We start from the raw sequence: 15,964 nt of genomic DNA, 5'->3' as shown, positions 1-15,964 counted from the left end.
AGTATTTTATTTCAAGAACAGTCAAGATCATAACTTAAGGAATTCCAGTCAATTGTTTTTGCATTGTTGTCTGATTTATTTGTTAACATCCTAACTTTGATTGGATGTAAAACATATTGCTTCAAATGCAACCAAAAATCCTAATTAAAAATTTATTTTTACTGTTACATGCGACTGTCACCCCTGTCTGTCGCGAAGGTAAGCATGGGAAAGAAGTGTTGAATAAAGACGCTTACGTTGATTTCAACTCGTGTTTGAGTGTTTTAATCGAAATATGGATCTTTCAGATCAATTTGAGAAGTACCTATGATCTTGTTCCACATTTATTGTGTCATGTAATGTGGGGAACTGGTCTTGGTCTCGACTTGGTCTCAGCCCCTAAAAGTCTTGGTCTTGTCTCAGTCTCAATAAACTCTGGTCTTGGTCTTGACTTGGTCTCGGTTTGGGTGGTCTTGACTACAACACTAGCTCTAATATTATGTCAAAGACTCTTTGTGTTGTGTTGCAGAGATACTGTATCTACTGAAGTTAGCATGCTGACCAGCTAGCCCTGGCCTGTCCTGTCACCAGGACAGTTTGTACCTCAGCAGGCGATAGTCCGATAGTGGGAGTTGCAAAATAATAAAAAAAAACAACCCCCCCAAAACCGGCATAGTTAGTGTTTCCTCTGTTCCAACAATCACCAACTCTGGTAGGATCAAAATAAACCCTTAATTCACTTTGTTAGATGTAATAATATTCTGTCTCTCGATGCCCACCGCTCACTCTCTCAGCCTTTCCTGCTTGATGCCTCTCCTGTTCCCACCTGAACTCACTGTGACTTTGTCGTCCCCAGAGTCAGAGTCCTGGTCAAAGCCACTGTAAATCACCTTGGTACTGTATTCCCTGTTGTATTTCCTGGCCTCCGTTGATCTTGGAGGCTGTGTTTGGTCCCAATCCGGCCGTGTTTACTAAGAGTCTGCTGAGCCCTGTTCCTGTCAGCTAGCTAACGGCAGTTAGCAGCAGTTATGACCCGATATGTGACATGGTGCCCCGATAGACTGTATATAAAAAGGGTGCGCCCTATAGTTTTTATGGCTGAAAGTAGCTAAAATGCTTTGATGGAGCTGTGGGGAAGTGCAGAGTCAAGTTGGTTTGGCACTTCAAGCAAAACCTTTTACAGTACACATTTCATCCTTTGGTGATTTAAAAATATGTATTAGTGCAGCTTTAATCAGTAACCCACCCATCTGTAAAATTGATTTAAATTTAATATGATTTTCAGTTCAATATTTAACTAAAAAAAAAACCAAGTACATAGATACTGTATGTTTTATGTTTACAGTTTAGCTTAGTCTTCAGCGATCAACGAAAAAAAAAAATCAAGAGTAACATTTATGCTGCATTGATAAAGCACAAGCAACAACAATAAAAGTTAACAAAGTTTATTACATGTTTATATACAAACAACCCTGCAAGGCACACCTTTGTTTAAATAAGAATATATAATACATTTTATTCCTGAAAGCAAACAAGTTTTAGGTTTGAAATATATATTAATACAAGTCTGTTTAGTGTTGGACATAGAGAGAAGGCCCCAAGTTGTGGATGTTCAGTCGACACAAATAATAAATTGTAAATAATAAAACACTTTATGATGTAAACAACTCAAAATCTTTTCTATGGTAATTTAATATATTTAAATGTTGGACAAATTGTGTAAAAATGGACTATCAGTGCTTTCTGATGAAGCCTGTCTGTCCTCTCTGGTGATTCAATTATGAAGTACAGACAAAAACACTGTACTATAGAATAGGTTTATAAAAAAGCTAAACTCTGTACTTGTACTCGAACACTTATCTATACGGGAGAAGTAGCTTAGCTGGACTGGCACTCTTTCAGCCAACTGTTTGTCATCCATCATGATTATAGCACAACCTTTGTCAGTAGGACTCTAAAAACACAAGAGTTCTTATTTTATACTTCAGATGAGCTGAAATGAAATGACACTGTAGAGTCTGTCTGTCTAAGGCATGCAAATTCAAGGAAGTTTTTTGTTGTTAGGAAAATTGCAATATTTTATCTACTTTATTGGTTATGCTAAAACATAATTAATAAAAAAAGCCTTTTATAATATACTCTAGTCATTTCTCTTTGTTAGGCCATGAATTAGGAGCTCACTTAAAACAGGGAAGGAGAGAGACAGAATTCAGCTGCAATAAAAAATACATATGATTTAACATTTGAAAGTTGTCTTCAACAAAAAGCATGTAGCTTCTTTCATGGAAATTCAGGGTAAAGGCAACTTAAGCATCTACATAAAAAACATATCATTATAGTTGTATTCTGTACTTTGTACAGTACAAACTATTGACCATGTAGTGATCAGTCGTGTCATTCTGTCACTCCACTGAAGCTGCCTTTAAAAAAAAAAAAAATTGTTTGTCCGACATCAATCAGGAAATTTGTGAAATATCATTTGTTATAACTGGCACAGCACATAAAGCAAAGATTGAAAGATGAAAGGATTCGCATGACAAAGGCCTGCTGTGACTAATGAAACAAAACAAAAATGAACAATTGGGCAAAATACATTAAATGGCTGGGACTTCAAGCTTAGAAACATTAAGATGCAGGCTGTCATATTCACACAGTTTACCATCATAAAGTGTCATGACCTACAGTAACACATTTGACAGATGTCACATCCCTTAAATGGCTGCTGATTCTCACCATCTGTAAAACCTCTCTTTCCCTTACAACTACAAGTTAAACAAAGGTCCTTCAATGTTGCACTTTTCTCTGCACTTCCCAGGAAAGACTAGGAGGTGACTGATCAGAGATCAGAATCTTAAAGGCCTAGGGAGGCTGAAAAGAAGGGGTTAGTCAGTATCCTCTCCTGCGCAACATTCTCTGCTGTTTCAGAGTCTTCTGGGCTGTGTGTTTTATTGAATATTCCTATTGTTGATGTTCTGGATGGCTGGCCATTATCATGCCAGGAGGCCAAGTCGCTTGACCTTAGCAGACAGGAAAGAGTGGATGATGAAGACTATGGTCTTAGGGCAACAGTGGAGGTCCAGTTGCTGAAAGAAGAGATAGATTTTGGAGAGCAGGAAATATAAAATAGAGATAAAAAAGTCAGAATGAGAAAAAAACTTTGTAATGATATATTTCACACTGATGGTTGCATGCCTCTTCATTACATGATAAACATCTTGTCAGGTTGCAAGATCAAGGTTGCAAGTTTTTAAGAAAAACAAGATAAATGATCATTTCTGTATATGTTTAAAGTATACAAAACAAACATGTTAGAATCAGAGGAAGAAGTACTTAAATACTATAAAAAATCAATATGTTGCCAAACGTTCATTCCTGATCTTGGAAACAGTAGTTAGTAATAGATTTTTGGCCATCTCCTTGACAACTGAGCAAACATTTTTCACTGGTGAAGACCATGAAATGTGGTTAAAAGCTCTGCAAAGCACTATTAATTCAACACCTGTTGTGGGTGTTGTATGTGTACTGCTATTGACTGTAATTTGAGTTCAAATGTGCTTGTATAGTTCTTATTTTATATACCTATTTATGTTCAAGTTTCTCTGTTTATCTTTACTTATATCTCTCTTGGTGTTGCTGTAATCCCCAAATTTCCCCTCTGGGGATCCATAAAGTATTATCTTATCTTAAAAGGTTAGTAGGATCTTGAGTTATTTTGTCAAAATAAGTTTTATTGACACATTTGTATAATTATTTAGAACTTACAAAATGCCAGTGGCATAGTGATAGTGCTTTTAAAGATAAGACATTTGCTTTTAATGTTATCTATTAGATTTCGTTCAGTCACAAACACTGAAACCAACTGTCATGCTTGATAACAATTAAGCTAATGTTGACATTCAACTGCTCAAATTGATGGTTGTTATAATTTAACATGATTAAAAACGCTAAATACCGATGGAAAACAGTAACTTACAATCTCGGCCTCAGGGCCTCCAAAGTCAAGGAACATCATGCGAACTCCATCGTCTGAGGACATTCTTAGGCGCTCAAAAGGTTGTTGGAGCAGAATACATTTCCTGACACCCATCTCTTCGGTGAATAGTGTGAAACCCTCATCGATGTGCACTCCTAGGGTACACTCCTTCCCATTCCAACTACAGGCTGCAAGGGGAGAGAAAATAACACGCGTTACCATAAAGGTGGAGGAAGAAAAGGAAGGTAATGCAAAGGTTCTTCAGCGCTTAGCTGAAATTGTTCATATACAAATCTGGACTGATATCACATATTTCTTGTGTTCTCATTTTGATGTGAGCTCAGTGTAACAGTGTTAATACAGAGCCCAGAATCCTTGGTTGAATCCTGTGAATGGGATACCTTAATGCACTGAAAGGATAAATAAAGCTTATTGTTAAGAAAAGAGAATAGGTTGAATCTTAGTTAAATGGAACACTCGTCCTAATTCTAACACTAAAATAAAACGTTTTTGCACCACCTGAAGCTACCAGCAGAGGGCAATGTTACAATATTACCACACTGCACTGTTAAGTGAACTGGTGCCTGTCTCACAAAAGTAGGATTACTAAGTTTCTAAAGGAACCGTTCATAACTAAAATGCAGAATCTGGATCATCGAAGTAAAAAGATCTGTACTGTTACCCAGAGCGGACACTGGCTTATGAAATGCCATATATATAGCTGGATTTGAAACAAAAAAAGGTTTTGTCTTGTTCATAAAAATCTATTATAAAATATTTTCTTTCTAAAACCCAGCTCACGTCATTTGGAAACATGTAGCCAGAAGAAATTTGCAGAGATTGAGGACATTTTTCAAAAGACTACAATCCCAGAGTCATTGTCCAAGAAACAATAAATCATAACTCCTAATCCTGCTTTGTGAGATAGGCTTATATTATGTATTATGTGTTTCTGTTGGATAGAAACCACGTCTTGTACCAAATCACTAATCGTTTGGATTAAAACGATTTTAGGTAGAGAGGGTCGTCCAGTCGGCCGTTCGATCCCTGGCTCCGCCAGTCTGCATGTCAAAGTGTCCTTGGGCAAGATATTGAACACCAGATTGCTCCAAATGGCTGTGCCATTGGTCTGCGTGTGTGAATGTTATTCCTTCTTTCTGATGAGCAGTTGGCACCTTGCATGGAAGCCCCTGCCATTAGTGTATGAATGTTCGTGTGAAGGTGTCAAGTGGGAAGAGCAAGTGCATTCCATTTAACATTTGATTGTGGAGATTGATCAATATAGTCAACATTTTTGCATGCAATCTGCATGACTCTTAAACAGCTACGGCTAAGATTTACTTGTATTAGTTAGTAGAAGACCTGTCAATCAGTTTTAGATCGACAGCAGTGTTGTGTTTGGTGTTATAGAGGAACTGCCCTTTTGTGCCTTGACAGAGAATGCATTTGTTGCATTTTTACAAAGGGAGACCCCAGTGGGAGTCAAACGTTGAACCTTGGTTGTGTCATTCTCTTTTCACTCAGGCAAAGACAAGCACGACTCAGAGACAATCAAATATTATTTCTGGCAATTCTTTGTGCAGAACAAAGTTTTAATTTTCTACTCGTAGGTGGAGGGAAATGTATAGCAGGAATGAAGAAAGAACTGGGAGTCAAACTACTGTAACGGTATCCTGTTCGGTCTGCCCAGCAAGGCTACTGACAGACTCCAGTATGTACAAAACTCTGCGGCTAGGATGCTCACCCACACAAAACTTGGACTGCCAACCTTAAGAAGCTTCACTGGCTGCCAGTTAAGTCCCAGATCAAATATAAAATCCTCCTTCTGACGTACAAATCTCTCCATGGACTTGCACCACAGTACCTCACAGATCTACTCCATCCCTCCACTCAGTCACCTGCTCGCTGTCCCTAATTCCAGGCTCCAGACCTTTGGTGACAGAGCCTTCTGTGTTGGTGCACCTTCACTCTGGAACAAGCTTCCTCTTGCCATCCGCTCTGCCTCCTCTCTAATTACCTTTAAAAACCATCTTAAAACACACCTCTTCACTGAGGCCTATGGGCTTTAATCCCGGCCCCCCCTTGTTTGTTAAGCGTCCTTGGGTTTGTGAAAGGCACTATATAAATCAAAGTTATTATTATTATTATTATTAAACAATCTAATTAAACATCTGTACCCGTGGTGACCTCCTTGATGAGCTCAGCAGCATTATGGCAACCCTCCACCAGCAGATGAGTCCAGGTGGACAGCTCCTTGGCAGAATCTACCCTGAACACATGGGTCTCCACTCCTTGCTTAGTACCCGAACGCAGGCCAAATGAGAGGTCAGAGTCCAGGAGAGGAGAACTTTTTCCTGGGCCAGAGTGGACCAGTCTAAAGGGGAGAGGAGAAAGTATGAGAAGAACGTGGATGAGGAAGAGGAGAATTAAGTTTCACAGAAAAGGATGGTCCAGGAGAGCAAATTAAGGGGTATGCAAGTTTGTGTGTTACAGAGGCAAAAACTGAGATGTGGAGAGCAAAGGAGAGAAAGAAGGGAGGAAAAACACATGACTCATAGGTTCTGGTTCCACTAATGTTTTCCAAATGAATGTGACGTGTGGCAAAATATCCAATGGTTCATTTATGGAAAGAGTGAGCATGTGCTCTTTGACTAGCCCCCCCCCCCAAAAAAGGTCTGTCAACCCAAAAGTGGGCTCCTTAGGGTGGAGGACAGCTCTGTTAAGTTTATAAAATGCCAAATGTTACATTACATTAGTTACAGTATGTAAAAGTCTTTGTGAAAGAGTGAAAGACCGAGAGTGTTAATATCTAGTACTAAATGTGGTGTATGTGTGTATATATGCAGCCATTTATGTGTGTGAACCTGGTAGCAATGAGTGGGTGACTCTTGGCTGGGTTGCTGAGGCTCTCTTTGCTTTCAGGCAAGGACGGATACAGAAGCAGGTCTCTGTCGGTCAACACAGCCAGTACTGGTCTCTCTGGACCCTGGGTGACCTGCATACATGCACATTTGTAGCACAGTTGAAGAATCATTGAAACATTTGAAGTCCCTCATATTGCACTTTCTGATTAACATACAGAACGTGGTACATTTACAGATGACCACGCATAAACTTGTATGCATCTTTTTTATATTTGTGTGTCACTGCATGCACTTTAAGAATCAAAACTTGTCTTCACCTCTGAAAAACATGAAAAAGGCTGTAAAAGCATATAACATATAAAAAAAACACAGCACATTCACTGACAGGGCACCATGAAATACTAAAAACCACAGGAGGTAAAGCAGGTCTTGCAGTACGGACGATGTACAGCACGTCTGTATTCTTTCATACCTGCTCTGTAATCCAGCCCAGATGTTTAACCTCCATGCCAGGCTGCATGCTCTTCATCTCCTCCTTTACTCGCGGTAAAAGGTTGGCAGCGCCAGCCTGGATGGCATTGTACCAGGACTGGGCCATGGCTGGGTCTTTTGCCCGCAGGAACACAGAATTCTTTCTGTTGGACGAAATCACCTCGAAATACCTGGCAGATGAGATGAGAGGAAGAGAGAGAAGCGAGCAGGGAGACAAAAGGGAGATGGGGGAAAAAGGGGCCAGTTAGAGAAACTAAAAGACAAATGGAAAAGAGAGAAAAGCTTGAGGGTGAAGAGGAAGTTTCAGATATTAACAAAGAGAATATGTGAGCAAGATAACAAAGATAATATGTGAGCAAGATAGGGCATGAAGTCCCTTTTACAATATTCTCTGTATGCCATTTTGTTATTTTCAGGTTATTTTCAGGTTGAGGTCTATGAGCTGCGTTTTTCTAAAGAAAGGTATGAAGTGAAAATCAAACATTATAAAGCTGTAAACGTCTAACATGCAGTACCTGTTCTCTGTGTCCGGGGGGCACTGTTTTCGTGACACCTGACACATCTTCAGCGGGATGCTGCGGGGCTCCTTCACCTCAGCGGGTGAGAGCTCAGTGCCCCTCTGAGGTGTGGAGGGGGGAGAGTCCCAGGGGAGGGCGGCCCCAGGGGAGCCTGAGCTTTTAAAGACGGCCGACATCTCCTTGATGTATTTCACTGATGCAGAGCGAGAGTGTGAGCGAGAGCGAGAGAGATTTAGATAAAGCGGACAGGCGAGAGAAGAGGAAAGATGGGGGAGAGAAAAAGGAATTTGGGTTATGAATTTGGAGCCTCCAGGATCAGAGATGAGTTGTAAACTGTAGCAGCACTTTAAAACAACTTTAGAACAGCTTTAAAAAGTTTTAAAATTCATCTGTGAAGAATTCTCTGTAACTGTAACTCAGCTTTATGGAGGTTATCATGCTCTTTCAACATGGCAAATAATAACCAAGTGAATTCAGTATATATACTCTTAAAAAAAGATACACAGATAATATTATTTACTAAAATAATAATTGTATGTGGGTGATTATAGCATGGGTGGGCATGCCTTGACCAACAGCTGGAGGCAGAGAGGGGATTTGGTTTCATGTGCACATATCTTTTTCTATAACGATTGTTTAAAACATGTTTTAACTCGACAGCACACTTTCATTTCAAGCTCACATTAATAATGTCACTCGGTGTGCATACTTCCAATTACGTAACATTAATCGCCTCCGACTGTCTCCCTCACCCACTAGTACAGCCATTCTCGTTCACACACTGGTCACATCCCGCATTGATTATAGTAATTCTCTTCTCGTTGGTCTTCCCCTCAAATCCATACATAAACTTCAACTAATCATATTACTCCTTTCCTTCAGCAGCTTCATTGGCTTCCAGTTAAATACCGCACTGATTTCAAAACTCTGCTCCTGACCTTCAAGGCCATTCATAACCTCGGCTCCTCTGTACCTCACTGACCTCCTTCATATTAACACCCCCACCCGTACTCTTAGGTCTTCTTCTTCTACTCACCTCACCATACCTCCTGCTCGTTTGACCACCATGGGGTCCAGAGCCTTCAGCCGCTCTGCCCCTCGTCTCTGGAACTCTCTTCCACCAGACACCCGCAACATTGACTCACTTTCCATTTTATTTTATACCCTGATTTTATGCACTGTAATTATAGTTGTTAATTTTATCGTTTATTGCTGTACTGTTTTATTATGTCTTGTGACCGTGAATGTTCAGAAAGGTGCCTCTAAATAAAATGTATTATTATTATTATTACTTTTTTCTATTTTGATTGAATTGGGTTAATTTCCGCTAATAATGACTACTGGTAAATAGTGGCACTTGTGTTTTATGAATCAAAACAGTCAATGGGACTATCATTATTCACTGATAGATTATTGATTATTGTTCTGTACTCTGTGTGACCGGAGGGTTAAGAGCACATAACTACACCATGGGTATTCCTAAAAACATGTTCTGACTGATTACACCTTTTTTTTTTTTTACAGCTTTTTTCGGTCCCTTTTCCCCCACAAAAAAAACATCTTAATAAAATAATAAGTCCTAATTTGTGTATGATTCAAGTGAATATTTATTGAACATTTGTTATATTGTTAACTACATGGTTCCAAATAATTATTTACATATTTTCAAAATTGTTTTCCCTTAAGTTTAAGACTTACTATTTTGTTCTACCTTAATGACCATATCTAGTAGCCACTACATTACAAAATCTGGACCATAATTACTTTAATTTCTTCAAAAAATACAGTCTATTCTTTTGTTTCCCAACCCATAATTGCAGTGAGGCACAGAGATGGCCAACAAACATCCCTAGCCAGATTTGAACAAAGAAACCTGCAGCCCATGATCACCGTCCCAACATCCAAGCCTCATAATTACACATTTTTTGTGGGATATAATCTAGTGTCACCAATTTAATTTGTGATATTACTTTGCCACATCACCCAGCTCTATTCCGCTCACATCTCTTTGAATGCACTGCTGTATCACACACCTACACACACACACACACACACACACACACACACACACGGCCTCAGCTCCAGTCCAGTAGGCTGTGGTATGGGTTTGGCAGAAGTAGCCACTGCTGGAGTAAAAATAGTCCAGAGGACATGGCAAGGCATGAGGCTGAAGGCTGAAGACGGAGCTCTAGTTTCACTGGGGAAGTGTGAAGTACACTTCTTGCACAGTACAAGAGGCATGTAGCCAGAGGGCAAGTTGAAGAGTCACAGCACAGGACAACAGGAGTGAGAGAGGGGTGTTCCACCATTCCCAAAATGGAGCCCCTGCCAGCAAGTAAAGCAGCCAGTCAGGCAGCCATCCAGTTGTTTTGTTAAAACATCTTTTATGGGTTTGTTTCACTATAAACAGTGTACTAGTCATTCAGATTTTTATTCCTCTCTCCTATCAGGAGATGGCAGAATGAGTTAGTGAATAAAAACAGTGAAAAGTTTCAGATGGGTCCATCTGAAACGTCTTTAATGAAGAACTCTGAGCAACTCTAAACCACCTCATACTAAAGCTGCTTTCAGACACTATATTTGTAACACTGCCTGTTTCATCTGCCGGCTTAAGTAATGGCTTTTAGCTTTCACACATAGGCATCTGTTGTGGAAAAGTGTCATGCTGACTCTGTTCAAAAGGACACGACTACTACTGATGTAATGCTCACACGATTGGCATCTAGCTTGTGAGAAGAGGCATCACAGGAAGTTACAGTATATGTGATGGCCTGTGCACGGCCAGAGATTATTCTCTTGTTAAGTCCCCCTTGGCAGGGTGGAACAACTAAATTATCCAATTTCAGCGACACACTATGCCATCTTCAGCCATTCTTATAAAAGCAATGGTTCTCATTTGGCTTGCAAATGTCTGTTTTAAGTCTAATCTGCCACTTTAAAATCCTCAATACCCTCATAAACCCAGAATCTACAGTAGTGTCACTTACTTGTCACTTGTCACTATATGTAGAAATGACAAATGGAGGAACGTCATTAAACTGAACACTTTCAGTGACAAAGTATCTGCATTTATTGAGAAATGAGAAGAGATCAAAATATTCTAAACATTCGTCTGCACTCATAGTTCACCTGGAGCTTCCCGGGGCACATAAGACCTTTAACGGAGAGGTGAAAAATTCTAAAGCTGCATATTTAGCTTTAATTTATATTAATCAGTCACATCCAAGAATGTTGTTCTACATTTTGAGGCGTGTCCCTGATCCTCCCCTGGACCAGATATTAAATGAAAAATGTGAAGAATTTCTTTCCTTCTTTACTCAGAAGATAAATAAAAGAAGTTTAATTCTCCCCCAGATTTTCCAATTACTGTTGAGAAGCCCTGTGCAGTCTCCCTCTGCTCATTTAATGCAATCTCTCCATCTACACCAACTGATATGGTAATGGAAATGAAACCCTAATCTTGGTCTTTAGATATTCGACATGTAAAATAAAAAAGGTTTTTTTTTTTTGGTTTTTTTTTACAGTCCTTTTATTTTGCAAATTTTAAACTGCTCACTGTTGACAGGCTCTTTTCCTGAATTCTTAAAAAAAAAAACACCGTTTCTTGATTCCCCTGAACTTAACAATGTTTGGCCTATTTCTAAGCTAATCTTTGGCCAAGGTTTTAGAAAAGGTCGGATCAGATCAACTCTTAACTTTTAGTCATAGCATACTGGAATCTAGATTTTGTTTTTAGAAAAACACATAGCACTGAAACTGTGCTTCTCGAGGTGTTAAATGACTTATTGCTGGCTGCTGAGACTGGCCACATGTCCATTCTTGTGAGTGAGGTTTAGACAGAATAACATCAGTCTGTATCAGTCCCTCCTCCTCCCTCGCTGGCTGCAGGTAACGTTACCAGGTAGAAGGAGGAGCGGCTGGTTTGTCTCAGCCAGCAGCTGAGTTTTTAAGACTACAGACCAGTCTGTACTCCAGACAGCTTTCTATTTAGCTTGTTTTTAACATTTGGCTAATGCCAAGCTAGCATTAGCTGTGCTTGTATAAAACATAGAGGATGAGATACTGAGGACAGAGATGATTTGATTAACCATTTCTACTTGTTTAACATTACCTTACAGACAGGTGTATTGATAAAGTATTGTCTTTTTACTTGCGAAGGTTTTATTGCACGTACTTACAGTATGTGATGATTTTCTTATCCATTGCGTTTCAAATTAAATCATTTGACGCTCGAGACATAACGTTACATCATAGGACCCGCAAGTCTCGATAGCAGTATCGATAAGCTCGAACCTTACTGATTTTTGGGTTTTGAGAATTTGTTGGAACCGGGTCCTTTTGGAACCGGGTCTCGATCCCCATCCCTATATATTTCCATTTTTACACAGACGATACTCCGGTCCACCTAAAATGTGACCCTACATAAAAAGCAGAACACTGTCACTGCTAAACTCCCTTCATAACTTCATTTCCTGCCACTAAATATTGATAAGACATTGAGATAAGGAGGCACTGATCATAGGTTAAGATATAATCAAATAATCTGGTGTCATTATTTTTAATCAAAACATCACTTTAGACAAAAATATTAAATCAGGGGTTCAATCCTGCTTCTTTTACACTCAAAAGCCCAATTAAAAACATGTCTTTTTGTAGTTTTATATTTTAGTTGTATGCGTTTAAGCTTTCATGGCTTTTAGTTTGACTTTATTCTCTTTTTGTTTTAAATGTGTTCTTTTTTGTATTGTAAAGCACTGTGTAACTGTTTTGAAAGGTGCTGTATAAAAGGTATAGCATTTTACATTGCAGAAATGTGACATGGTCATATAAGAAAAAAAGAACATTTATGGAAGAAATGACAGTTTGTTTTTTGAACATGATGCTAACATAAAAAAGTGGCAGAGCATTTAGGGATTACTGTGCCTAAAAGTCTGACAGGGACTTAACTGCTGCAGAAAAAGGCTTGTAAATGCTAAAAACTATAAACATACAATAGCTCCTGTGAGTCAGCAGGAGGCTCACTGTCTCACCATCTGCACATCTTTTTCTTTGGAAAATTTTCTCAAAAATGTCCTGGATCTCTAATCTGTCTTTAATCTTTCCCTCTGCCTCTCTCTTCAGAGATGTGGTCAGTTTCTTTTCAGTTTGGTTTGGGAAGTGGATTGTTTCAGTATCTGAAAGCTACAATTTTCATCATTAAAAGTTTTTCTCTCAAATCTATAAAGCACATTGAGAAGAATGACTCTTCCCCTCCGATCTTTTGAATAAGAGTATTGAAAATGCCTGCTTCACATACTTTCTCTTTCTCCCTGTCTCTCTTTCTCGCCCACTGTCTTTGCTGGTTTAACAGTAACCCGTCCATGTATGGCCTAACAGTATGGTTTCCACGCACGCACACACACACACACACTATGGGTTTACTGCAAAAGCTTGCTCTCACACGTGCATGTGTTAGCACACATGCAAACACACACAAATGAGCACACAAAGTAATGCATCTACAAAAACATAATGGTGTGGAATCTAGGACTATTGAGTCTCTATGTTTTTGTCCTTTAAGTGGAAAAAACTAGGTGCCTGTACACCCTCAGTACTGACTTGGTGTCCGTAGCACAGATCAGATATTCATGATTATTAATGAGATGAGCGATGAACCAAATCTAAATCATTCAGAACAGGGGAAATCTTCGTTTTAACATTTGAGAATTCTGACATTTTGGTTAGATAAGGAAAAAAGTCTGCTTCCTACTAAGTAACAGATTTTTTGTTCTTTCATTTGGTACTGGGACCAAAACTCAATTATCATAATAACCCTATAGGTATCCCAGTATGGTGTTAAGGACCTGAGCGTGAAATTGCTCTTTTGAGTTACCAGTTAGTTTTTTGTCCTATGCTCCCCTAAAGTTATGCTTTGTGTTTGAACTTAAAAGCATACACACACCCACCTCACATCACCCTCACACATTTAAAGGGCCTGTAAAAGTTTATTTCTCCCTTTTCTACCAGAAAAATTCTCTTTTTTACTCGCCTCATGTACACTATGCGAATCAGCCTTAATGTACCCAGAAAAAAAAATGCATTTGTAGACAAAACCAGACGGGGATGTGTAGACTGGGAACACGTATCAAGCAGCGACCAACCAATATGTACCAGCTACAGCTTTGAAGTAGCTGTCAACTTGCATACGTAATGTTTCATGGAAATGAGCTTCTGTCCATTTGTTCTTTTGCCAACCCATTGATGTTTGTACCATGGGGCAGCCAACTGCTTCCTTGTTGCTGGACCAAGGCCATTCAAAATTGATGTGGTCAATCTCAATATGGCAGGCTAGTCCACAAAACTGGGAATGGAAATGGGATTGCCTACATTATTGTTTCAAGTGGAAGCCATCACAGAAGGTCTTCTGAACCCTGCAACTATACTGAATAATAAAGAGCCGCAGGCACAGTGCAGCCAGACAGGTCAGACTGGCAATTCATTGATGGCTATCTGTATATGATGAGGATATCTCAGTCATGCAACTAGCGCTACACTTATTACCTCAATTAAAGTTTCTTAAAAATGCTGTCATAGAAAGTCAGGAGTGAGAAAGCAAGCATGGCTCGTGGTGCTAATATCTGGCACATAAACAGTGTTCTATTCTCAGTGGTCATTTTTCTTTATTATGCAAGACTGAGTTTATGAATGTGTTTCATGCTGCGCAAACTGCACAACTGAAAAGGCGGGGGGAAAACACCAATCATAGCAGGTACGTATAAGGAGATATTTACTTTTGGAAAGAGGCTTTACTATTCCCCAAAAAACGATGTGGAAATGATCGCATTGGTGTTTCCCAGATTAGAAATGTCAGGCATTAGCTGTGGCCCCACAGAACAAATCGGAGGAGATAGCTTTCAAACAGAGTGGTGAATGAGAAGGAGAGGAGGAAAGGAATGAACAACAAGGAAAAGTGAGAGACAGGGAGGAAAAGAAGACTGAGAATAAGAAAGAGTGAGACAGGCAACACAGAGAGACTCAACATACAGCTAAGCTCAGCCAGAAATGTTGCCATGAATACCAGTGGTGGCACATTCAATACAGAGCTAAAATTAGCTGAGATGGCACTGTTATTACTTTAGCTTATCTGGCAGCCAGTGAAACTACTTTTGTACTGTGTGTGTGTGTGTGTGTGTGTGTGTGTGTGTGGAGTTTCTTTGCTTCTGCAGAATCTGCCACTAAGCTTTTCCTGCTAAAGTCTTTACATTGAACCTCACAAATCCTGACCACACATTTTCAGCCAATTCAGTTTTGACACAATTCACTTAACAGTGGTTTGAAAAGCTTTTTTCCCCCCTTTCCCAGTTCCCTGGACAGTCCAAATTGCCAAAGCACAAGTTTAAATTTTCTCACTTGGCTCATTCAGTACTCTCTATTGTGTTAATACACACACAAACACACACTCGTCCACTATATCAACCCAACCCTATGCCTGTATCCCCACACACTCTGATGGTTCAAATGTATCCAATGAAAAAAACAGCAGGTTGATGTTATTGGCAGTCATTAATATGCTTCTTGACTTGGTGGTCAAACAGTGTCATTGGCTTGTCAAAGGCGAAACAATGCTCTAAAGCTAACTGCCAGCACCCTTCCTTCTCCCCCCGCCACTAGTTACCGTGGGAGCAGCTGGAATGTCATTGGTTAGTCAGTGACCTCAGAAGCATGCTGTTGGCTCTGTAAACCATGTCTGGCGAAGAATGTCCCTATGTTACACCAACGAGGAAAGTCGTCTTGGGCCAAAACAACATCATACATACATTTGCAACACTAAGGAGCACTTGCTGTTTCCATTTAGTACATTGAGGTCACTCAAGGTAAAAAGGAATAAAAGCCATTAGCGAGGCCAAGCATGAATTGAATGACATCAAAAACTAGGATTTTTATGCTTTGAGACAGTTAAGATGTGGACTATGCAACTACATATTAGAAAGATTTGGTTAAATCTTATAGATTTAGTAAACAAATGTATGCACACAAACAGGAACATTTGCAGAGTTGAGCTGGGCCGATATAATAGCATGGATGATGTTACCACCCAAATTTAGCTCATTTTATCCCGTATCAGCATATATGCTGGTAGTGGATAAGTAAACAGAAAT

At 39.5% G+C, this 15,964-nt stretch overlaps 1 protein-coding gene across 1 annotated transcript in view; it reads right to left on the bottom strand.

Annotated features, from left to right (window-relative positions):
* Positions 1–1,408: 1,408 nt before the first annotated feature.
* snta1 (syntrophin, alpha 1) overlaps positions 1,409–15,964 on the bottom strand; it is a 52,511-nt gene continuing 37,955 nt past the window's right edge. The window contains exons 3-8 of the mRNA XM_038695927.1: positions 7,824–8,019; positions 7,289–7,478; positions 6,817–6,947; positions 6,130–6,326; positions 3,953–4,140; positions 1,409–3,062 (exon numbers count right to left, since the gene is read on the bottom strand). Of these exons, the coding sequence (XP_038551855.1) occupies positions 2,970–3,062; positions 3,953–4,140; positions 6,130–6,326; positions 6,817–6,947; positions 7,289–7,478; positions 7,824–8,019 (995 nt within the window). The 3' untranslated portion in view covers positions 1,409–2,969. The remainder of the gene's footprint in view (positions 3,063–3,952; positions 4,141–6,129; positions 6,327–6,816; positions 6,948–7,288; positions 7,479–7,823; positions 8,020–15,964) is intronic.

Source organism: Micropterus salmoides, unplaced genomic scaffold, assembly GCF_014851395.1.
Source record: "Micropterus salmoides isolate LMB-PRFRI ecotype aquatic unplaced genomic scaffold, ASM1485139v1 Ms_hic_scaffold_4, whole genome shotgun sequence".
Taxonomy (NCBI): Eukaryota; Metazoa; Chordata; class Actinopteri; order Centrarchiformes; family Centrarchidae; genus Micropterus; species Micropterus salmoides.
Note: the sequence above shows the minus strand (reverse complement) of the source record. Positions and strands in the feature narration are given on the sequence as shown.